A 25,781-nucleotide genomic window follows, 5' to 3' on the forward strand; every position below is an offset into this window, starting at 1 on the left:
AAAACATCACTTATTTTGATAAGTTATATAACTTTCACATTAAACTTTAATGAGACTTAATTTTGAAAGTGTTCGGATTGTGAGTTGAGAACTATGGTTAATTTGGATATATATATAAGAGTAAATGGATACTTGGGTCGGATTCTAGGTTAACTCGCCCATAAACTTAAAACGGTTAAAAATAAAATATAAAATGCTATGAGTATGTTTTGAAATCCCAACTCAACAAAATAAGTACAACTTTTTAACCTAACAACAAAACAAGTACAACTTTTTAACCAACTAGGCTAATAACACTTTTTATTTTTAATTCAACACCAAATTTAATGAACGCGGAAAGTTGTAACAATCTTCCAAATTTTTTTAAATAATAATATTGTAGTTTGATAGAATCATTTAAAAATGTCAGAAGAATCATTTAAAAATGTCAGAAGTATTTAAAAAATATCTTTTGACATATATATACATTTTATCTTGTTAATTGTTGCCTCAAGACTATAGAAATCTTGATACAAAACGTTAGAAAGACTCTTAATTTTGGAGTCATTTTTTAAGAGAAAAGAAAAATATATAGACGGATTGGGTAATTGAAAATGCCAATCCGAGATACCTTGGAGGTTTCTGAATTGGGGGTATTTGTGGGTTATACTGAAATATATTGAAATAACCCGGTTCTGCTTATTTAAATAACTCATGCAATTACCTTTTATCCTATGTTCATTATTTTGTTCCTTCATTACAGCCTATTAATCTCCTTTCTAGTCACTGCACCCAGAAGAAAAAGACAGCCTAGTCTATGCGACATAAGTTTTCCATTGGTAAAAGTTTTAATGGTTTTGATAACTTTTAAAAGGGTAATTTTGGAATTTTAAAATTTTATTGATTTTTTTACAACTTTACCATTCTAGTTTCGTTTTTAAAGTTTTAATGATTTTGATAACTTTTAAAATTGTAGTTTCGAAATTTTAATATTTTATTCCTTTACAATTTTAAAATTGTAGCTAGAAATTCAAATTACAAAAATAATTAGGGTGAAACTTAATATTCTAAAGAAGGTGGAACCTAGAACTTCAAAATGGGTGAAAACCTAGAGCTCAAAAGTAGTAGAACCTAGGGCTCCAAAAATTTAAAAGAAAATTATGACAAACAAAGCTATATAGCCTATAGGTTCATTTGACTCAAATCTTAAATGGGCTTTACGATAAAGCCCAAAACATGTTGAGGTTTCGATATTACACAAACAAGTAATAAGGGAAGAGGAAAAGATGAGAATGGCCCAAATGAAGATGGGTCATTGTTCTAACTTACTTTTACAACCATAATTAACCAGCCTCGGTCGTGGCACAATTGTGGAGTGCCAGGACCGAGAGGGTGCCTAAAAAGTGTCGTGTGCGTGCGACATAGGCACTAGAGCTAATGTTTTAATTAACCAAGCTTTGGTCGTGGCATGATTGCGGAGTGCTAGGACCGAGATTGTGTCTAAGAAGGGTCGTGTGTGTGCGACATAGGCAACAAGTTTTAGCGGATCTTCGGTCGTGGCATTATTGTGGAGTGCTAGGAAAGAGAGGGTGTCTAAGATGGGTCATGTGTGTGCGACATAGGCACAAGAGTCGACAACGGCGCATGGAGAGGATGCACGCACCGAGTGCAGGAGAAACGTAACTTACTAGTGACGGTTATGAGAAGACTAGGTGGCGACAAAGGGGTGTCAACATTATGGATGATGTGACTGAAGTAGTGAGAAGTTGTAAACGTGGGCGGATAGAAGATGGTGCAGATGGGTGGTTACCAGTCACTCATTGCTAGCTTAGCCACGTCCCAACAACTGTTTGGCAGTTTGGCGGATAGAAGATAGTGCATATGGGCGGTTATCAGCCACTCCTTTCCAGCTTACCCACGACCCAGAAAATGCTTGGCAGTTCCCTCCACTCCTTTGGACGATTAGTTTTTTCTAGGAAGTTTGTCTCTTTGGCTATTAATATCTCATGAGATGCAAAATGTTGAATTTTTGGATAGAAAAATATCCTCCACATGTGAGTCTTTTGTGTGCAAGCCATGAGAGTTAATAGTTATGTGTATTGTTTGTATTTGAGTTAATATAAGTATAAAGTTGAGCGTAACCCGTAAACTGTGTGTGTTTCTCTTATCTCATACTTTATAGACTCTTATGAGTTGGCTGATTAATTCAGTGAGAGAATTAAGCCACACTTGGGGTGAACAAGCTTAATACTTCCTACTGCATAATAATCCCTTGTGACTAGTGGTATTAGAACCAATTTCTGGATATCTACCAAAATGGAAGAACGTAGAACAACCAAAAGTCTTGTTCTTGAGATGGAAGCAAGGTTGAGACACTTTGAAGACTTGGTTGGTGCCCTAACCTCTGGTGGATACGACTCTTTATTTATTTAGATAGGCGGCCTAAATTCATAATGGATGTTCGCTCATAATACCATTGCTGAAGTTTCGGAGTCTGTTGGACATAAGGTGTTTGTGACAGAGAAGACATTGAGTCCAGAATGGAGCAATTTGATATTGAGATCAAACTTTTGAAGAAATTTGCTGGCTCTGGAATAGCAACAATACCAGTTTCTTCAACACAGTTCAAGGTTCCTGAACCGAAATCCTTTGACGGTGTGAGGAGTGCCAAAGAATTAGAAAACTTTATGTAGGATATTGAGACATATCTCACAGCATCAAAGATCCCTGTAGAGGAAAGGTTTTCGATAACCATCATGTATCTTGCTGGGGATGCAAAGCTCTAGTGGAGAGCTCGTTTATTAGACGACGCGAGTGCGAAGCGAGATAAGATCGACTCATGAGAAGTATTAAAACGCGAACTAAAAGAGCAATTTCTTCCTCGTAACTCTTCGTGGATTGCAAGAGAGTCCCTGCGACAATTAAAGCATTCTGGCTCAATTAGGGACTTAGTGAAGGAGTTTAGTTTATTGATGTTGGACGTGAGGGAAATGTCCGAGGAAGATAAATTATTTAACTTCCTACTGGTTTGCAGCCGTGGGCTCAAGTAGAACTGTGAAGGCAAGATGTGAAGGAATTTCCATTGGCCATTGTTGTTGCAGATCGTTTGGTGGACTTCAAGGCAATTGAGGAGGCGAATCTTGATTCCAAGAAGCACTCACAAAGAGACAAGGGGAAGACAAAAACCTATGCGACAGATACAATCAGACCCGATGGATCTAGTAGCAATAAGGAAACAAAGGGACTTTTGTTTCACATGAGCGTACCAACTAGGGTTACTTCATTTGAAACGTAGGCCATCACATGCGGGAGTGCCCAAAGTGTGCTAGGGTGGCGGTACTGTTGGCCGAAAAAGATGAGGAATATGGAGATGATGTTCTCTCAAGTGTGAATCCAATGCAATTAATAAATGTTTTGCATGTGGATAGATCAATCCCTAAATAGGTCTTGATGTATATAAGAGTTTGCATCAATGAAAAGGAAGTGATGGCCTAGGTGGTGCCTCACATAATTTTGTTGCGGAATGAGGAATTCAAAAGCTTGGGTTGGAGATATCCCAACAAGAAAGTCGTGGTGAAGTCCTTGAATTCCGAAGCCATGCCCATTAAAGGCATGACAACTGCTAATTTACAAGCGGGAAGTTGGCAGGGGAAGTGCAAGGTAATGGATGTCCCCTAGATAATTTTGATGTCAATCTAGGGATTGATTTCCTAATCAAAGAAAAGGTGGTGGTGATGCCTCATTTGGGAGGGTTGTTCATTGGAGAACCGATCAGTCCCTCATTTATAGTAGGAACTTACGAATCTCCAAGAGAAAGAATCGTGTCGTCTCCCGGTAATGTAGCTAATGAAAGGCCGAAGGAGAGGGGAAGAGACTGATGTTTCGGATTTGGTGGAGGTGGAGATGAAGATGAATGAGGACCAAACACAAGACTATGTTGATGTCTTGACGTTGGTGAAGTCCAGTCTCTCGGAAGGAGTTCAAGAGGTAACCTAGAAGGATTTCGCCTGCTTGTGAAGTAGGTGAAGAATTGTCTTGTGTGTAGACTTGAAAAGACCGAGAAGAAGAAGGAAACATGGTTGTTGCAACCATTAAAGATTCCTGAAAGACCGTGGCGATTGCTCTCAATGGACTTCATTCTCGGGTTCCCAAATGTGAACGGGAAGATTTTATCCTGGTGGTGGATAGATTCTCCAAGTATACAGTCTTAATTGCAACGCTAAAAATGTGTTCAGCTGAGAAGACTGTTGAAGTGTTTTTCAAATACTTGGTCAAAAAGGGATCGGTCGAGGTCCAACGAGGATGTTGTGTTCATCTAGTGGGGGTGGTTTGTTACAACCATAATTAGCTAGCCTCGATCATAGAATTATTTCGGAGTGTTAGGCCCGAGAGGGTGCCTAAAAAGGGTCGTGTGTGCGACCTAGGCACTATTGTTGACAAGTGCTAATTGACCAAGCTTTGGTCGTGGCATGATTGCGGGGTGTCGGGACTGATAGAGTGCCTAAGAAGGGTCGTGTGTGACATAGGCACCAAGTTTTAGTGATGCTTTAGTCGTGGCATGATTGTGGAATTTTAGGACCGAGAGGGTGCCTAAGATGGTTCGTGTGCGTACGACATGGGCACAATAGTCGACAAATGTTGGCGCATGAAGAGGATGCATGCACCGAGTGCGGGAGAAACGAACTGACCGGTTACGGTTATGAGAAGACCATGTATCGATTAAATGGAAACAATGGGGTGTCAACGTTGTGGGTTATGTGGTTGAAGTAATGGGCAGTTGTAAACGTGGACGGATAGAAGATTGTGCTGATGGGCTGTTACCAACCACTCCTTGCCAGTTTACCCACGTCCCAACAACAACTTGGCAGTTTGGCGGATATGAGATGGTGTAGATGGACGGTGATCAACCACTTGTTGGGAAAAACGTATATTCTATTCCCTACTTGATTGAAAATTTTATGAACAGATAAAGCACAAGTAAAAGCGGAAATAAATAATACAATGCACACACGATATTTTTACGTGGAAAACTTTCTCAAATGAAGGAGTAAAAACTACGGGACTTTACACCCAGTTTAAGCTTCACTATAATCAGAGTCGGGAATACAAACAAGGTATAACAACCTTTTAATGTCGCAAAAAGATAAAATGACATAACCAAAAAGATATAACTTTTGGTCCCAAACAAGTCAAATAAAAAACTCAAATTAGGAAGAACCTTTAAATCCCAGAAAAACTCCGTTTGAATCTCCAATCGTGAGTTTGATGAACTTGCACGACTGTAGGCGAAAATCTGCTACAAAATTTTCTTTTTCTTCATCTCTTTTAATTTTTGACTTCTGCTTCTTGATGACGGCAACCTGTCACGGGCAGAAACTCGGTCGCCGAATATCACTTCGTCCCGTGCGGCACTAGGCTAGATTTCTTCAATCCTAGCTAGTCAGCCTCTTAAAAGATGCAAGAAGATGGAATAATTTGAGAGAGAAAGAGCTTGAGAATATCTTGTTTATTGCTTACAAGAGTGAGGTATTACAAGTGTTGAGTGCTTTGAACATTGGTTGTTGAGTTGAGTTGATTGTCTTGGTTTATGGTCAAGACTTGTTTATATACAAGTGTATGGATCATTCTAGATCCTCCTAGACCTAGTGTTTTCTAGACACTTCTATTACCTAAACTAGACCCAAGAATTCCTAGATATTTCTAGAGAATTCTACTAGCACCTATACATGAGAACTTCTAGAGAATTCTAGAGAGTTCTCCACTTTACATACAAAAGGAACTTCCTAGAGAATTATAGAAAGTTCCATGACCCTACTTACAAAAAAGGAACTCCTAGATAAATCTAGAGAGTTCCATGACCTCACTCATAAAAGGGAACTCTTAGATAAATCTAGAGAGTTCCATGACCAACAAAAATCCAGGAACTCCTAGAGGATTCTAGAGAGTTCCAGAAATGACCCAAGACCTGAAATATTCTAGAAAATGCACCATGGAGGCTTGACATGTGCACCCCATACCAATGGGCCGTGACATTCTCCCCCACCTAAGTCGTGGCCGACCTCGACACGACCTTAGAACGATGCATGGTGATCTTCTTCCTGGCGTCCCCTGAGTGCTCTTCCCCCCCCCCCCCCCCTTGCACGTCACGACATCAGGTGCACTTATGGCCGCCAGCTCCAACCGATATGAGACATTTCCCACACGTCTCTCGATCAAAATGGTCCCTCGAATATGCGCACAAGCCCCTTGATCACAGACCGTAGAGACTTCAACTGTTGCGGGGGCAACTTCCCCCTTTCACTGTCCCCTTTCTTAACTGCACGCCCTGCATCTTTTCCCATGGACTTGACACGAGTGAAGGCGAACTGACTTTGGCCCACGTTGTCTGTGGCCAAACCTTGTAGATCTGATGGTTTCGTGCCTTTAGTCTTGAGCCACTTGAAGACCTTGCACCTCCTCTGAACTTCCTTGGGTACTTGTCCTTTCCCCTTGGAACCGTCCCCATCATCCACCCTAGCAAAAGTGGTAAAAGCCCCTTTATCACATTTGCGACCTCGGCTGAATCGCATTGCCGAGAACATGCCTATTCCCTCTGATTCTCTCCTTATTGGAATCACGCTAGACTTCCTGTGATCCAAAATGATTAAGGATTCAGAATAAGGCATTATGCAAGCGCGTACCTGATCGCACCATTGTAGTCCCAACACTACGTCGTAGTCTTCCATTGGGACCAAGGTAAACGAGACTGTCCCATACCAGTCTCCGATCCTGGTGTGTACTTTTCTACCCTCCCCAGCCAACGACTTGGCTACATCAAAGGACTTCACCGTCCCTCTTGTTGGGCTGATCCGCAGACCCAACGCCTTGGCTACTCCTTCTCGCATGAAGTTGTGTGTAGCCCTTGTATCCACTAGTGCCTTAATGCGTCTTCCCCCGATCCAAGCTTCCACGAACAAAGAGCCACTCTTAGTTCCCTTGATCGGCTTTGAAACACTAGTCTTCGCAGCGTTGAGCAGTCTCAAGGAACCCACCCGAGTCCCTTCCTCTTCCTCGGAAGACTCGTGTCCTTTCACTACTGCAACTTTTTCTCCCTTGAATGGGCACATAAACTTTATGTGATTATGAGCAACACAAATCTGACACACTCTTGGCTTACCCGAGTCGTCGGTTTTCCCCACAGAGTTGTTATGTGCATGCCCCTTCCTAGATGGGCGGTCTCCCCCACCTTTCTCCTGGTCACGTGGGCGGTCTCCCCCACGATTTTCCTCCTCGTCCTTGAGGATCTTCGGCCTATTCACAGACACTTTGAGCTCTAACAGTCTTTCTGCAACCGCGATTGCCTCGGAGACGTCCCGCACCTTGGCCCTTTGCAGCTCCAACTATGCCCAAGTCTTAAGGCCATTCACAAATGCAAACAGGGCCTCCTGTTCCGTTAGACTCGGTAACTCGAGCATCAAAATCATGGAACTCCTTCACATACTCCTTGATGCTCCTGTTGTGCACAAGTTGATTCAACATTTTCCTAGCCTCGAACTCGGCAATCTCTGGGAAGAATTGGCGCTTGAACTCGGTCTTGAAGTCCTCCCACGTCTCCATTCGCAGCGTACCTCGTTCAATATCTACTTCCCGCCTCCTCCACCACAGTAATGCCATATCTTGCAGGAAGAAAGGTGCCGTCTCCAACTTTCCACGATCATCTAGTATGTTTGATGCCCGAAAGTACCTCTCCATGTTCCAAATGAAGTCCTCCACTTCCCTTGCACTCCTCGAGCCTTTGAATGGAGTTGGCTTAGGAACATCCATCCGTTGAGGTGCCGCACATCTATGTTCCCCTCCATTCCTCCCAATCCGCCTTTCCATCGATTCTAGCCTCCCCAAGATATCCCTCCAGAGGGCCTCGACCATCGCATGGATTTCTCCCCGGATTGTCTCGAGCACTTCATGGCGGATATCATTAACCTCCCCTCGAACCGATCCCAGCACTTCGTCATGAATTCTCCGGTTCATATTTTTAATGACCCCCATCACCTAGTTCTCCAACTTTTCACCAGCCTCATCCAACGCTGTCACCCTCTCGGCCACCGCGCTAAACACTTCGAGAGCCTCCTGGTGCTCGGACATGCCTTCCTCAAGGCGGGTCACCCGCGCTTCCATGTCGACACTCCTCTCGACGGACTTGTCCCTCTTGGACCTCTTGTCCTTCTGTTCGTCGGTCGAAACCTTTGTGACTTTGGAACTTGAATCCATCTCTTCTTTCAATGCGGAAGCACAAACGTGGATGCGATACCACTTTCGCTCTGATACCACTTGTCACGGGCAAAAACTCGGTCGCCGAATATCACTTCGTCCCGTGCGGCACTAGGCTAGATTGCTTCAATCCTAGCTAGTCAGCCTCTTAAAAGATGCAAGAAGATGGAATAATTTGAGAGAGAAAGAGCTTGGAGAATATCTTGTTTATTGCTTACAAGAGTGAGGTATTACAAGTGTTGAGTGCTTTGAACATTGGTTGTTGAGTTGAGTTGATTGTCTTGGTTTATGACCAAGACTTGTTTATATACAAGTGTATGGATCATTCTAGATCCTCATAGACCTAGTATTTTCTAGACATCTATTACCTAACCTAGACCCAAGAATTCCTAGATATTTATAGAGAATTCTACTAGCACCTATACATGAGAACTTCTAGAGAATTCTAGAGAGTTCTCCACCTTACATACAAAAGGAACTTCCTAGAGAATTCTAGAAAGTTCCATGACCCTACTTACAAAAGAGGAACTCCTAGATAAATCTAGAGAGTTCCATGACCTCACTCATAAAAGGGAACTCCTAGATAAATCTAGAGAGTTCCATGACCAACAAAAATCCAGGAACTCCTAGAGGATTCTAGAGAGTTCTAGAAATGACCCAAGACCTGGAATATTCTAGAAAATGCACCTTGGAGGCTTGACATGTGCACCCCATACCAATGGGCCGTGACAAACCGCTCTTTAAATACTAGAGCAGTTAGGTTATAACATAACCCTTTAAAATATTATAATATCCTTAATGAATTAAAAGTGAACTTCAACCACTATTGGGCCTTTTTCATAGTTGGGAGCCCAAATAAAACCCAACAAACTCCTCCCTCAAAATTATGAGAAAGATGTTGTCAACCCAGCGGTTGAACAAAAAAACTTGAACTTGCTTTGAGGTAGTGCCTTAGTCATCATATCGGCGCCATTATCGTCTGTATGCACCTTTTCTAAAATCAACAACTTTTCATCTAACGCATCCTGTATCCAATGATACCTTACATCAATGTGTTTAGATCTAGATTGAAATGTTGAATTTTTCGCTAGATAAATAGCGCTTTGACTATCAAATAGAAGCACATACCTTTCTTGCACAATATCAAGTTCAAATAATAACTTCTTAACCCAAATCAGCTCCTTACAAGCTTCCGATGCTGCAATAAGTTCAGCCTCCGCGGTTGACAACGCAACACACTTCTGTAGTCTCGATTGCCAAGAAATAGCTCCCCCTCCAAAATTAATCAAATAGCCTGAAGTGTATTTTCTTGAATCAGCATCACCTGCCATATCTGAGTCGGTATAACCAACTAAATTTGGATTTTCATTTCCAAGCAAAGTCTCATACTTGATGTGCCTTTGAGATATCTCAATATCCACTTCACCTCTTCCCAATGTTCTTTTCCCGGATTTGAAAGAAACCTGCTGACAATACCAACAACATAAGCTAAATCTGGTCTCGTGCTAACCATAACATACATAAGATTACCAACAGCTGAACTATAAGGAACATTCTTCATATATTCCTTCTCATCATCATTAGAAGGACTATATTCGGAGCTCAATTTAAAATAAGTCGCTAAAGGTGTGCTGACACTTTTAGCATTCTCCATATTGAATCTTTGTAACACTTTCTCAATATATTTTTCTTGAGACAACCATAACTTCTTCATCTTTCTATCACGACTGATTCTAATTCCAAGAATCTATTTTGCTTGTCCAAGATCCTTCATTGTAAAGGACTTCCCTATGTCTTGTTTTAACCTATCAATTTTCGCAGCACTTTGACCAACAATAAGCATGTCATCAACATAAAGTTACAGAATAACAAAATCATCAGGAGAGAATTTTTGCACAAACACACAATGGTCAGAAGTAGTATTTTTATATCCGTGCTGCTTCATAAATAACTCCAACTTCTTGTACCATTGTCGTGGAACCTACTTCAAACCATACAAACTCTTATTTAACTTGCAAACACAATTCTCTTTACCCTTGACCTTAAAACCATCAGGTTGATCCATATAAATCTATTCCTCTAAATCACCATGAAGAAAATCTGTTTTCACGTCCATCTGTTCCACTTTCAAATCAAGACTAGCTGCCAAACTCAATATAGTTCTGATTGAAGTCATCTTAATAACAGGAGAAAAAATTTCGTCAAAGTCAATTCCCTTTCTTTGACTAAACCCTTTGACAATCAAACGAGCTTTGTATCGTGGAGTTGAAGTATGATCATCTTGCTTCAGTCTGTATACCCACATGTTCTTCAAAGCTTTCTTTCCTTTTGGTAATTTTACCAACTCAAAAGTATGATTATCATGTAGAGATTGCATCTCATCTTTCATAGCATCTACCCATTTATGCTTGGATTCACTATCCATAGCTTCTTCATATGACTTTAGCTCTCCCCCATCGGTCACTAAAACATATTTATTAATAGAATATTTCATCTTGCTCGTTACTAATATTCTTCACTTGAACATCATGTTCCTCTTGAGAATCATCCTGTTGCAGCTGATTTTCTGTTGAACTAGGTGATTCAGATAATTGAACTGGATCTAAATCCATCCACTCACCTTTTTCCTTCAACTCAATATTTTTAGCTTTATCAATGTTTTCAATAGTCTCATCTTCATAAAAATGACATCACGACTTCTAACAAGCTTCTTTGCAATTGGATCGTATAATCTGTAACAAAATTCATCTTGGCCATAACCCAAGAAAATACATTCTCGACTCTTCACATCCAACTTTGATCTTTCATCCTTTGGAATATGAACAGAGCACCTGCATCCAAATACTCGTAAATGATCATACAAAATATTTTTACGAGTCCATACCTTATTTGGAACTTCACCATCCAAAGTTACTGTAGGACTCAAATTAATAACATGTACTATTGTGAGTAATGTTTCACCCCAAAACGTTTGAGATAACTTTGCTTCTGAAAGCAAACATCTAATCCTCTCAACAATTGTTCTGTTCATCCTTTCTGCAAGGCCATTCAACTGAGGAGTCTTTGGAGGTGTTTTCTGATATCTGATCCCTTGTTGTCTAAAGTATGCATTAAATGGACCACAATATTCACCACCATTATCACTACGAATGCACTTGATCTTCTTCCCGGTCTCTCTTTCAACAAGAGCATGGAACTCTTTGAACTTGTCTAAGACATCATCTTTAGACTACAAAACATATACCCAAACTTCCTGGAATGATCATCAATAAACGTTACAAAATAAAGAGCACCACTAATAGTTCGTACCTTTAAAGGACCACAAACGTCTAAATGCACCAGCTCTAAGACTTTTCACTTTCTTGAAGGAAGATTATGCTTGAACGACACTCTAGTTTGTTTTCCAACAGCACAATGAGAACATTTCTCCAAATCGGTCTCACTCAAACTAGAAATAACATTTTTCTTAACTAACAGATTCAATCCTTTTTCACTAATGTGACCAAGTATTCTATGCCATAATTTGGAAGCATCTTTACTCCGTACAACATTCACACTATCTTTGAATATCGAAGTTTGTATCAAATATAAATTAGAATATTTTTCTCCTCGAGCTATAATCAAGTTACCTTTAGAAAGTTTACATTTTCCAGAACCAAAACTACTCGTGAAACCATCATCATCAAGTTTTCTAGTTGATATCAAATTCAGCCTAATATCTGGAGCATGTCGAACATCCTTAAGTAATATTTTAGACCCATTACCAGAATCCAAGCAAACGTCACCAATACCAATAACTTTACTTAAGCCGTCGTTACCCATCTTCAATACTCCAAAATCACCTGAAGTATAAGACGTAAAATAGTCTTTCCATGGCGTAACATGCAAGGAAGCTCCAATGTCAAACACCCAACTCGACTCATTACATACAAGGTTGATTGTATTCTCGTCGTGGACAGTGACGAGATCATTTGAAGTTTCTATTGACACGCGTTCTTCTCCACTATATTTATTTTGATTAGATCTGCTCATTTCGCGTTTCAGCTTAAAGAATTCTTTCTTAATGTGCCCCTTTTTACCGCAATGATAACATTCAGCTGACTTGTACTTTGATTTGGACTTACTTCGACTCTTATGTCTCGTATTGTTTTTTCCACCCTTGATCATCTGTCTCCCCTATTTTCAGTAACCAACACATTTGAATTTATCGAAGACCCTTGAGAGTTTCTTCTCAATTCCTCATTCATGACCCCACCTTTGGACATCGGTAGAGTTACTGCACCATTAGCAACAAAATTATAAAGAGAAACCTTAAACGTTTCCCACGAATTGGGTAGAGTAGTCAATAACCAAAGTCCTTGAACATCATCTTCAAACTTAATTCCTATGCCAGACATCTGATCAAGAACACCCTGAAACTCATTTAAATGATCAGCCATAGAAACTCTATCATTATATCTCAAATGAATTAATTTCTGAAGCAAGAATAATTTATTACTTCCAGTCTTTGAAACATATAAATTTTCAAGTTTATTCCATAAAAATTGTGCATTTGTCTCATGTTGGATGTGGTTGTAAAATTCTCTTCAACAAACTAATGAATAAAACCACATACCTATTCATGCTCAAAATTCCAATCCTCGTCAAATTTGGATGCATGTTTCTCACTACCAAAACAGGTAAGTGTAAAGCCTTAACAAATAACAAATCCTTCATCTTTCCTTTCCAAATTTGATAATTTGAACCATTGAGCAAAATCATCCTACTTGTGTTTATCTCCATAATTCAATCAAGTCCTAAACAGCTAACCAAGCTCCGAACCATTTGTTGGGTAAAAAAATATCCTCCACATGCGAGAGTCTTTTGTGTGCAAGCCGTGAGAGTTTATAGTTATTTGTATTGTTCGTATTTGAGTTAATACAAGTATAAAGTTGCGCGTAGCCCGTAAACTGTGTGTTTCTCTTATCTTCATACTTTATAGACTGTTGTGAGTTGGATGATTAATTCGGTGATCGAATTAAGCCTCACTTGGGGTGAAAAAGTTTAATACTTTCCACTATGTAATAATTCCCCTGTGACGCTTACCATGGCGTCGTGTTCCGTCGACATGGCTCTTGGACTCCTTGAGAATCTATTTGTGGAACATGTCAAAGAACTATAAACGTTAAAAATAACATTCACGCATTCGTCATACTACCCCTTAACTACCTATTAGTAGGACATATGAATAAACAAGCCCGTAGAAACTAAAGAAATAGACTATCTATCGCCCACCGCGCATCTCTTTCCGTTTCAGAAATAAGTATTTATTGCTTTCACATTTTTGTCCAAAATATTGGAACAGAAGGAAATTGATTTAATAAATCAATCACATTTTTAATGGAAAAATGTTTTTGATTTTTTTTTGTAGTAGACTCTAACAACTTTTAACTTGATTAGAGATCAAAATCATGAATCATGTTATTCCAAACAAAATCTAACAAGGAATAAAGTTCAAACAACATATAAAACATAATCATGGATTTGTTTTAACTTGCTTAGAGATCAAAATCATGAATCATGCTTTTCTAAACAAAACCTAACTAAGCATAAAGTTCAAACAATATAGGGTTATTTAAAAATACAACATAGTCATGGATTTGATATGTATAAATCATGGATTTAACATAATAAACATGCTAAAATGTTTTTAGATTTTTTTCGTTTTATGCATTTTTTAATGTTGGAAGCTAGCAAAACCCTATAGTCATGATTTTTACTTCAACTTAAGGCATTTTTAGCTAGAATTTTTGTTTTTATACATTATGTACAAAAATTAGACTAATTTATTTAAAAATCAAAGTTTAAAGTAAGAAAATAGCCCAAAAATAATTGATTTAAAAGAAACTGAAAGTCTCGGGTGAAAAGTTCATGTGGCCAGAAGTGCAAGGGCACGACACGTATGATCTTTTTGGGGGTTATATTCAAACTTAATCCAAAATTTTAAGAAATAAAAAGTTAAAAGACTATTACCGGAAAATTGTAAATCTAGTGACTCTCTACCATTGTCGCGTGCGTTCTTCAATTATGCCCGTCAATTTCTCCTTCCATAGTGCTTCATCCATATGATTTTTGAAAGAAAATGTTCCTCTTGTCGCACTCTTCAACTTCACCGATTGATTTTTGACGAATCTCGTATATGAAGAGATCAGTTTCTGAATTTGTTTTCTTAAACTTGAATATTCAGAATTTTTTTCGTTTCTTGATGATTCGTGACTCGAGGCTAATCCAAAAAGTTGTGAAGAAAACCACCTAATAACAATTGCGGAATAATTATTATTTCCCTCTTTGTATGCCAAAATGAGATAATCACGAGAACTAAATGAGAAATAAAGTGGTAAAATTAAATACATAAAGATAAATCAATTTTTAGCGTGGAAAATCCAATAAGGATAAAACTATGAGACCCGTAGGCCTCTTAAAATTATTCACTATATTGTAGTGAGTTACACCAAAATCTTCTCTAGTACCCTAGAGCTTCATTATTACAAATCGTTCATCCTTAATGGTGAATTACAAGAACAATGACAAAAAAATCTCACTGAAGTGAAATACTCAAACGAGTATTTGAGAGAAGTTCAAACAAAGATTTAGACTAATTGGATTGTAGAAAACTCTACGAGGATTCACCACCTGTGATTCGAACCAAAATCGACACCGTTCAACTACTCGATCGTCTTAATAAAAATCTGAATATTTAGCTCTACTTTTGTTTTTTCTAACTAGAAAACATTGCTGCTTATTATATAGTATAATATAGAATAATATATAATATATTTTAATGATATATATATATTATATTAGTTGTCCAAGTCCAATGGGCCGGACACCCAACAAACTCCCCCTTTGGCTCATCTGGTGGGCTCCAACATGCCCGCTCTTTGCCGACAAACTTCAAGCTTCTTTTTCGATAATTATTTGGTCATCATATCAGATACTATGGAATTGGACCTATAGTTTGAGGCTCATTTTGGTGTGCCTCAATGTTAGACACAAAAAGGGGAAAGAAGATATGTACATTATTTGTTGGATTCAAAAAGACATAAAATTACATAATGGTGAAGATGTCAATCAAATCGAATTAATATGGAAATGTCAACTAAATCGCCACGAGATCATATCATGGTAGAGATGTCAAAGATATCACATGATCTTTTACCTTAATTATGAATACTAAAAGCCTATATATATACATTGTAAATGAGAAGAGGGTGAGACTAAAAAGCTAGAACAAACATAGAGAGTTATATTTTGTAATCCCTATTATAACTCTATTAAATCGATTCTCAAAAGTAGGACGAAGAACATTATTGGTCCGAACCTGGGTAAGATTCTTATGTCATTATTTTCCATTCTTTCTTACTTTTACGCTATTGTTTTGCATTCCACTATGATTAATACTATCTTGCTTTCATTCTTAGGGTTATAGTTTTTCACCACAAACTGGTATCAGAGCCAAGTAAGGCTAAGACAATCGCGGTTCAATTTTTTTGGTTAGTTTTCTTAATTTTGTAAATTATTTTAAAGATTTAAGATGGGGCCGATATCAAGAAGTTTTATAGGACGAAAGACTTTGGGTTATGGAAGATAAAGATAAGGGCACACTTAGGAAACATGGGAGTTGCTAAAGCACTCGAGGGGGAATTGCATTTAGCAGCCTCGATGGATATAGAGAAAAAGATGGAGGTGGAAAGGGTATACAAAACCTTGATTCTTAATCTTAGTAATAAGGTGCTGCGAGAGGTTGCTAGTGTCACGACGCCAACATAGGCGTGGCTTCACATGAAGTCATTGTATATGACTAAGACATTGTTGTCTCGGATCTACATCAAGTAGATATTCTTCAAGTTTAGAATGGCTGAGGGGAAGGACTTCTAGACACATCTCAACGATTATGTCAAGATTTTCCCCGATTTGGAAAACATTGGGGAGAAATACAAGGATGAGGATAAGGCATTGATGCTTTAGAATTCTTTACCGAAATTGTATGAGACATTCATAGACATACTTGAGCATGTGAGGAGGAACTTACTCTAGATGATGCGATGAGTGCTTTGAGATTGAAGAACCAAAAAAAGAATAATGAAAAGAGCAATGTAAGTGGAGATGGACTCATGGTTTGAGGGAGAACCGAAAAGAGAGACAATAAAAGAAAGAAGTAGAGGCATTTGAAGTCTCTCGGGAAGAAATCTACTAAGTGCTACAATTGTGACAATGAGGGACACTTTAACCTAGATTGTCCACATTTGAGTAATGAAGGGAAGAAGAGCGGAGAAGTGGTGGTTAATCAAGAGGTCGAGAATGGGTATGAAAGTGTGGATGTTCTCTTTGTCTCCACTAATTAGTCCGACAAGCGTTGAATTATGGATTCCAGGTGTTCGTTCCATATGATATCTAACAAGAGTTGGTTTGAGACTTATGAGAAGACTTCGTTGGGCGATGTTTTGTTAGGTAACAACAAGTCTTACAGAGTGATGGGGATCAAAATAGTGCGTTTTAGGACGCATGATGGAATCGAGAGGGTATTGACGAATGTACGACACATCTCAGACCTTTAAAGGAATTTAATCTCTCTCGGCTCACTAGACCAACTTAGTTTTGTATGGAAGGGTGAGAAGAACGTATTGAGGGTCACAAATGGGACGTTAGTGGTAATAAGACTCCGTAGGACAACTCGAGCTCTAGAAAAATTTGGGTACTCCGATTTGCCTGCTTTTACCTTTTTTGTAATAGATGAGGTACAAGATTCAAATTCGAAATCATTTAAAGAAGCAATGGAGAGTAATGAGAGAACCAAATAGAAGCATGCTATGGAAGAGGAGATGACATCGCTTGACAAAAATGTGACGTGGGAATTGGTGGAAAAACTCAAGAATTAGCGAGTAGTTGGTTCAAAGTGGGTGTTCAAGTGCAAAGAAGTTATACATGGTAGTAACAAGCCAAAGTTTGAGTTAAGATTGGTAGATAAGGGCTTCACACAATGCGAAGGGGTCGACTTTAACGAGATCTACTCCCCGGCAGTGAAGTACATGTCCATTCGTGTGTTGCTCTCTCTAGTGAATTAGTTTGCCTTAGAGCTCGAGCAAATGGACGTGAAACAACATTTCTTCATGGGAATTAAAGGAGAAGATCTTCACGACGCATCCCGAGGGGTTTGTCAAACCCGATGATGAAGGCAAGGTATTTCTATTTAAACATTCACTTTATGGTTTGAAACAATTCTTAAGACAATGGTATTTGAGCTTTGATGAGTTCATGGTTCAAAACGATTTCATGGTCAAGTGGGTTGATGGTTGCGGGGCCTTTCTATTGTTATACGTGGATGATATGTTGATCACATCGGGAAACAAGGAAGAGGTTCACAAGGTCAAGAGCTTGCTAAGGAGTGAGTTCGAGATGAAAGATACAAGACCGAAAAATAAAATTTTAGGGATGGTGATTTTGCGGGATCGAGATAAAGGCTCCTTGTTCGTGTCTCAAAACGACTACCTCCGAAAAGTGGTCGCCAAGTTCGGGATGTCTAACACTAAGGCGGTTCAAACGTCATTAACTACTCATTTCAAGCTCTCTTCAAAGATATCACTGAATACCGATGAGGAAAATGTGAGAATGACAAACACCCCATACGCGAGTGTCGTCGGGAGCCTAATGTATGTCATGGTATGTACGTGACCCGATCTTGCTCACGTGGTTAGACTTGTTATCTCTTTATGGCAAACCCAAGGAAAGAACATTAGGAGGTGACAAAGTGGGTTCTCTATTACGTTGGGGGATCCTTAGATATCGGTTTTTGTTTTAAATGGGCATGTGTATGTGATGATAAGCTAAGAGGATATGTTGATGCTGATTTTGTAGGTGAATTTGACATACACTTATCCAAGAACTCAATGTTTAACGAGTGCACAAAGCGCATTGACATTCGACTTCATTACATTCGTGATGTCATAGTGAGTGGATCGGTAGTTGTGGAGAAGGTTCACATAGATGAGAATCCTACAAATATGACCACGAAGGTGGTGACGAGAATCAAGTTTCGCAAATATTACTACTTGATTCATGTCACAAAGGTTGGAATGTAATTAGAGAAGTGGGAGGATCGGTTCTAGGGTGTTCTTGGTGATGAGGGTTATTCGTTTGACAATACATAGAGGCAAGGTGGAGGATTTGTGGTATTGGGCCTAGGATTTTGAGGCCCAATTTGGTGTGCCTAAATATTACGTACAAAAAGGGGAAGGAAGATATGTGCAATTATTTGTTAGATTCAATAAGACATGTAATCACATAATGACGAAGATGTCAATAAAATTGTATTATTATGGAAATGTCAAACTAAATCACCACGAGATCATATCATGGTGGAGATGTAAAAGATATTACATTATCTTTACCTTAATTATTAATTCTAAAAGCCTATATATATTGTAAACGAGAAGATGATGAAGCTAAAAACCTAGAACAAACAAAGAGAGTTAGAATTTGTAATCCCTATTATATCTCTATAGATTCGATTCTCCAAAAGTAGGACGCATATCATTGTTGGTCCGAACCTGGGTAAGATTTTTGTGTCGTTATTTTTCGTTCTTTCTTACTTTTACGCTATTGTTCTGAATTTCACTACAGTTGCTATTATTCTACTTTCATTCTTAGGGTGATAGTTTTTTACCACAAATTCATTCTCACTGGTATGAACTTTCTATAAGTTCAATTACTTCGTCTCGAGCACATCTTGAGTCTAATGGTACCTCACTTTAATATGTTTGGATCTCAAATGAATTCTGGAGTTCTGGGATAGATGAATAGCGCTCTAGCTATCATTATACATCTTGTACTATTCTTGTCACATACCCAGTTCTTCTAAGAACCTTCTCATCCACAACGCTTCCCTGCAACCTTCAATGATTGCAATATACTCTGCATCCGTAATGGATAAATTAATACACTTCTACAACTTGGACTGCCAAGACACAACTCTTCTTGAGAAGGTCATCACAAATTCTGAAACAGACTTTCTGAAATCAATGTCACTAGCCATATATAAGTCTGTGTACCCAACTAGAATAGGCTTGTCACTACCAAAACATAAGCACACATTTGAAGTGTCTTTCCCCGATTACCTTATTATCCACTTGCCTATTTCTTAGTGCTCTTTACCCGGATTTGAGATAAATATGCGAACAACACCAAATACATGGGTGGTGACTGGTCTGATGCTGACTATAACATACATCAAACTCCCAACTACAGATGCGTATACAATTTTCTTCATCTCTACTTCTTCTTCTCACTTGTGGACATTGATTTGTAGAAAGTTTGAAGTGACCCGCAATTGAAGAGTTGATTGCTTTCGTTTTACTCATGTTAAACCGTTCAAGACCTTCTTAATGTAGCTTTCTTAAGATATCCACAACTTCTCATTTTTCTTGTCATACGAGATCTTTATTCTAAGTATTTTTTCGTTAACCCTAATCTTTCATTGTAGAAGAATTTCTCAACTTTGTATCCAGTTTGTTAATCTTGGTAACATTACAACCAATGATCAACATGTCGTCGACATATAACAACATAATGATGAAGTCGTCATTTGAGTACCGTTTAATAAACACATAGTGATCTGATGGAGTCTTGCTATATCCATGATTCAATAAAAACGAGTCAAATTTCTTGTACCATTGCCTCAGAGCTTTGCTTGACTCCGTACAAGCTCTTTTTCAATTTATACACAAGTTGTTCCTTGTCTCTGAGTTTGAACCCCTCGGGTTACTCCATTTAAATCTCTTCTTCCAATTCACCATGAAGAAAAGTCGTTTTTACGTCAAGTTGTTCCTCCTCTAGATTCAGGCGTGCACCAACCCTAGTGTAACTCGGATTGAGCAATTGTTTTTACCACCAGAGATAGTATTTCTTCAAAGTCAATCCCAAACCCTTCACAACTAACTAAGTCTTGTACCTAAGTTGTAAGTTATTATTTTTGGTCTTCAACTTTTACACCCACTTATTCTTGAGTGTTTTATTTTCTTGAGCTTTAACAAGTCGTACATGTGATTATTGTGTAAGGATTGCATAACTCCTTACATGACCTTTAACCACTCGTCTTGTCATCAATTTTGACTACTTCTTGGTAAGATTCTGGTTCTCCTCCATCCATGAGAAATAAATACTCATTTGAAGTATGTATAATAGAATGTTGACTCTCTCAATATATATTCTCAAAGGTTATTAAACTGGCGTCGATGTAATTTCTTCCTCAATGTGTTCAACTAGCTCGTTGTCGTTAACACCATCACCGTTTCCATCCTAAGTGTCTTCCCCATGATCAAAACTCATGGCAGGTGGAGTTACATCCAAACTAACAGGAATTTCAGTAGTGAAACTTAATTCTTCAACCTTGTCACTATCACCTATAATTTGGTATTTAAGAAATACAACATATCTACTTCACACGATATTTTTCATAATCAGATCCCATAACTTGTACCCGAAATCTTTGTGATCATACCCCATGAAAACACATGGTTTTGCTTTATCGTAAAGTTTCGACCTTTCGTCTTTTGAGATATGAACGAACGTTCTGCAACCAAAGACTCTCAAATGCTTGTAAGATACATCTTTTCCTATCCAAATCCTTTTCAGAACATCATTGTTCAATGTTGTTACAAGAGAAAGGTTTATCAAGTCAATTGCAGTTCTCGTTGCCTCCCCTCAAAAGGACTTGGGTAACTTCAAATGAGAAAACATACACTGCACTCTTTCTTCATTCGTCCGGTTCATTCTTTCAGTCACACCGTTGTGTTTTAAGGTATCTTTGAAGGTGTTTCTCCAATCTGATGTTGTGATCTCTACAATATCGTTTAAAACGGACCCCTATATTCACCTCTGTTATCTGACTTCACACATCGCAATTTCCTACTTGTTTCTCTCAACTTTAGGATATAAATCTTGAAAGACCTCTAACACTTGATCTTTAGTTTTCATGGCATAAAACCAAACATTTTTTGAGTGATAATCAATAAATGTGACAAAATAATATGTTATATAGAGATTTTTTTTTTTGCATAGAACAAACATCAATATGAATCAAATCAAGAATGTTTGATTTTCTATGTGGAGGGAGTGTATGAAATGCAACTCTGTTTGTTTTTCTAGTTAAGCAAACATCACAGGTTTTCAAAGACGTACTTTGCAAACTAAGAATGAATTGTTTTCTAGCGAGAGCTTGACATCCCTTCTTACTAACGTGGCTAAGCCTTTTGTGCCACAAATCAATATCCACATCTTTCCGGATTAAGTTTACCTCTCTCTTGTACAAATTGGGTTACATTACATACAATGTGTCAGTCTCATTCCTCTAACCATCACAAGCGAATCTTTGATGAGCTTTCACTTATCTTCACCAAAATAGTTCCTGAACCCATCATCGTCAAATTTGCTTGTAAAAATTAAGTTGAGACGAATGTCTATAACGCGCCTTATATATCTTAATATCAATTTGCAGCCAACAATAGTCTCTTAGAAAATATCGTTGATGCCCACTATCGTCAATGAACCGTCGTTACCCATTTGAAGATTTCCAAAATCTCCCCTCGAATATGTTGTGAAAAAATCGTCATGAGAAGTAACGTGAAAAAACACCGTAATCAATCACCCCATCCCTATCTTGACTTATTAGTCTATTAGATTAACGCAACCATTCTCGTAGTAGCGTCGCCCTCTATAATCACGTTGGTTTCTTTTTCACCATTATGCCCTTCATTTTTCTCTCGTTTCCATATTCGACATTCTCTCTTCACGTGATATTTTTGTTCGAATCATTCTATATTATTTTACCGTAGGACTGTTTTTGTTTCTTTCACCCACATTTTAAGTTCCTTTTAAATATTTCAAAATACGCTTAGCAGTAATATAGTGAGATTGTTTAAGGTTAGCCTGAAATCTTCGGTAGACGCGCTGACAACAAGTAAGATGTATGATAGTTAGGTAGAACAATGAATACTATGAATATTCACCTACATAAATTCTGAAATTAGTTTTTCTCTCTTCTTCTAGTCTCTTCCTTTGTAAAAAGACTATCTTTAATAATTCATTTTAAAGATTTTGCAATAAATTTGAGAGCTTCTTAATCTGCTTACATCCGAACCCGCCGAACCAACCACCGTCGCCGTTTAGCATTCTAGCTGAAGCAATCTTCTTTCATCCTTTCAGAATTCAGACAAGAGAAAAGATTCAGAATGGCACTTTGGAGGAGAGCTTTACCAAGCGTCGCTGGAATCATCAATTCGATCTCCATTAGTTCTCGATCTGTTTCTTCCACCGCCTCTACAATCATTCTCCGGTGCACATCTTCTCTCTCCCTCTCCCTACAGTTTATCGTTTTGCTCTGCTTCGACTAATGAACTCATGTTAGTGTCAGGCCTACTCTCTCATATTTCTCCCGGCTTTACTCTTCCAATGAATTTCCAAACATTGATCTATCTAATGAAGAAAGTAAAAGACAATTGTTTAACAGGTTTGTAATCGATTTCTGTATTTTCTTTCTGTTTTGTTGATTTCTTGTGATATTTGTTAAGATTGAATGTGAAATGGAAAATAACCTAATATTCCGTTTATCATCCGTTTGCATAGGCTATTGTACAGGAGCAAACAGAGAGGGTTCCTTGAACTGGACTTGGTTTTAGGGGGATGGGTAGAGGATCATTTACATTCATTGGATGCTAATAACATCAAATCCCTTCTTCACGTTCTCGACCTGGTAATTTTGATCAATCTCTATATTTATTAATGGTTTTAGGGTTTCAAGGTTGTAATGGTAGAAACGGGATTTTATTATTATGGTTTGGAGTTATAAGTTATAGAGCTGTTACCTCTATCTTATACTATCACTAATCCTTCTTCCATCTTTTTCCTTCTATTTGGTTTCCTCCTTCAATGTTTTCTCTTTTAATCATTAGCAATAATCCTATAGGATTATACTAGCTTTTGAATGAGCACACACACAACAAGTTGCACAACTTTTTTTAAACCATGGTTTATTTATGAAAAAGCTAGCACGACCCAACTTCAAAAGACGTTTTTAATGAGAATCAAACACAAATCTCACAATTCTTAAACAAAAGAAGAGTGCAGTAACAAATTAGACGAGGATTCCTCAAAAGAATGCATAGACAACATCTACTAACACAAGTATACATTTTCTTTTAAGTATCGTGTTAGTGAGAATGTCACCATAAACAGTGCTCGTGGGAAAGTAGAAGGTTCGATCTCTTGACACAGATGTGATCCATATCATTCCACCTGATTATGTCCTTGCGATGATCTCGTGTTGGATTCCAAAAAAGCATACTAATCAGTTGCATTAACTTATAGTTATGTATTACTTTACTTAATTTCACATGTATATATATGAACTTCTACTTCCACCCACCTAGAATAGTTCAAGTGGTAAGAGTCTTTGAGCTTAAGAGGTTCAGATCTCAAGTTTGATTCCCAAGCTAACTTCTTCCATGTAAAAGAAATGGTCTAAAATCTTATTTTCCATTCATTTGAGCTTATGATTGAATTGATGGACTAGTTAACACCACGATGATTCTGTCGTGATGAAGGAAATTGCTGAACTCTTAATTGTAGTGTGAGGTTATGATTCATGCATGTTAGTAAAACAATTCAATTATATTATTATGTCGCATCTTTTGTTTCCTTAAGTTCTTCCAGGAATCAAGACAAATAGAAATATGTGGCATGACTTAATTCTTGTTTTCCTCGTGAATAATTTAAGCATTTATCTTCTTTTAATGTGAATCACTTGTCATGGAACACATTTTGAGACTAATATTTAGTTCAACATCATTGTATCGTGGATTCATTTCGAAAGACGTTTGTATCTAGATTATAATCCATTTTGTATCTAATGATTTTTTAGATATAGATTCTTATACGTTTGGTGTATGGAAGTTGTGTCTAGCTGGGTTACACCGAAAAATTGAGCATCAATTTGTACAAACTTTAGATCTCTCCACAAGACATTTGTTTTGGCCTCACCGGGCCTTGGTAGACACAACTTCGGCCTGAAGACCAATCCTATTGTCAAATCATATTTTTTAGGTGCATCCGAATCTGGAAATGGAATCTCAACCTATTCCAGACTCATCTTAAAACACCGGATGATATGGTATCTTCAACTGAAGTCGCTGCTCATAACATAATATGTGGATAGAAACATAACTTTTCTTGAAGACTTCTGCCTAATAGGTTAAAATCACGTATATTGGAACTTTTCTTCAACCTTATAATCTGTACATCCATTGCTATGAGTATTTTTTATATGGAACCTTTTATCAACTTTGTCCTCTCAACACCAATCTCTAATCTCCTTATTGTTTTGTTTATGTCAACAGGAGAACCCAGATTTGTGGAAATGGTTGACAGGCCAAGAACAACCCCCTGAATCTATAAGCATGAACCCTGTAAGCTATTTTTAATGTAATAATATTTGTTCTTTCTTTTGTGTGCTCCTAACTCGCTTTTTGAAATAGGTTTTCTCTTCCGTACAAGAGAAGGTGAAGTCCAATCTTAAACATGTGGCTCCTGAGACACGAGCAATGCCAGGACAGCCATGGGTGAGAGGATGGGACGATTTCAAGAAAGGGCGAGACAGTCCTATAACTGGGAATCAGTAGAGGCTTTATTTTACTATAACATATTGAAAATAATGTCACATGGAAAGAGCTTATTGTATGTATTTGTTAAATAATCTGGACAGGAAAGTATACAATGTTCAAATGTGTGTTTCAAATAAACATGCCGAAGATAAATATTTCCAATTCCTCTGTCTTCCATTGATGAATCCATCAATGGAGAATACTGAGTGATTTAAATGGCATGATCATCAAAATTTGCGCCTTTGTTTTCTTCATAATTCAAAAGATTTCGTAGATGAGCTGTTTCTCAAACTCGGATGCTTAGATGCTGATTTTTGGGAATCTTGTGTAGACTCTAGAGATTTGATCAAATTGACCAAATTGACCTTCTTTGTTATAAACTTTTGTTATGTTAAAAAAATTTAGGTGAACAAACATTGAAAAGTTAAACCACCTTCAATCTACGATTTTTCAATAGGGACTTTCTCAAATAAACTCATGTTGAAGATTAAGGTACATGAATTCCTTACAAGAAGATAAGACACACACATAAGCCTTGAATACATAATTCAAACACCACATAACTGTTAGAAAGACTTCAATCACATGTCCATGGTTCAACTTTGAAAGAGAAGAAATGTGAATACAAACATGGAGATAAAATCCAACCGGAGAATTGATTGAGGAAGAAAGGCGTGGCCTTCCCTTTGCCTGTATGACTTGCCATATATAGCACCCTTTGCTTATATGATCAACCGGGTGCAGATAACCATTTCACAACACTCGTCCAACCGTTTTCTTCTTCTTCATCTTCATCAACATCAAAGAGGGCTTTCTGAAACTTCATAAAGTGATGAGTTCAGATGAGAATGGATGGATGACTTC

At 38.0% G+C, this 25,781-nt stretch overlaps 1 protein-coding gene across 2 annotated transcripts; it reads left to right on the plus strand.

Annotated features, from left to right (window-relative positions):
* Positions 1-22,379: 22,379 nt before the first annotated feature.
* On the plus strand, positions 22,380-25,152 carry LOC124935716 (succinate dehydrogenase assembly factor 2, mitochondrial-like). 2 transcript variants are annotated; one of them, XM_047476134.1, is made up of 5 exons: positions 22,380-22,594; positions 22,667-22,768; positions 22,885-23,011; positions 24,654-24,722; positions 24,792-25,152. In XM_047476134.1, exons 1-5 carry the CDS (start codon positions 22,491-22,493, stop codon positions 24,933-24,935), a joined length of 546 nt encoding a protein of 181 aa, XP_047332090.1. In that variant the 5' UTR covers positions 22,380-22,490; the 3' UTR covers positions 24,936-25,152. The 2 variants fall into 2 exon arrangements, with proteins under 2 accessions (XP_047332090.1, XP_047332091.1); XM_047476135.1 differs by having other exon boundaries at positions 22,387-22,594; positions 22,673-22,768.
* Positions 25,153-25,781: the final 629 nt, after the last annotated feature.

This window comes from Impatiens glandulifera, chromosome 4, assembly GCF_907164915.1.
Source record: "Impatiens glandulifera chromosome 4, dImpGla2.1, whole genome shotgun sequence".
Lineage (NCBI taxonomy): Eukaryota > Viridiplantae > Streptophyta > Magnoliopsida > Ericales > Balsaminaceae > Impatiens > Impatiens glandulifera.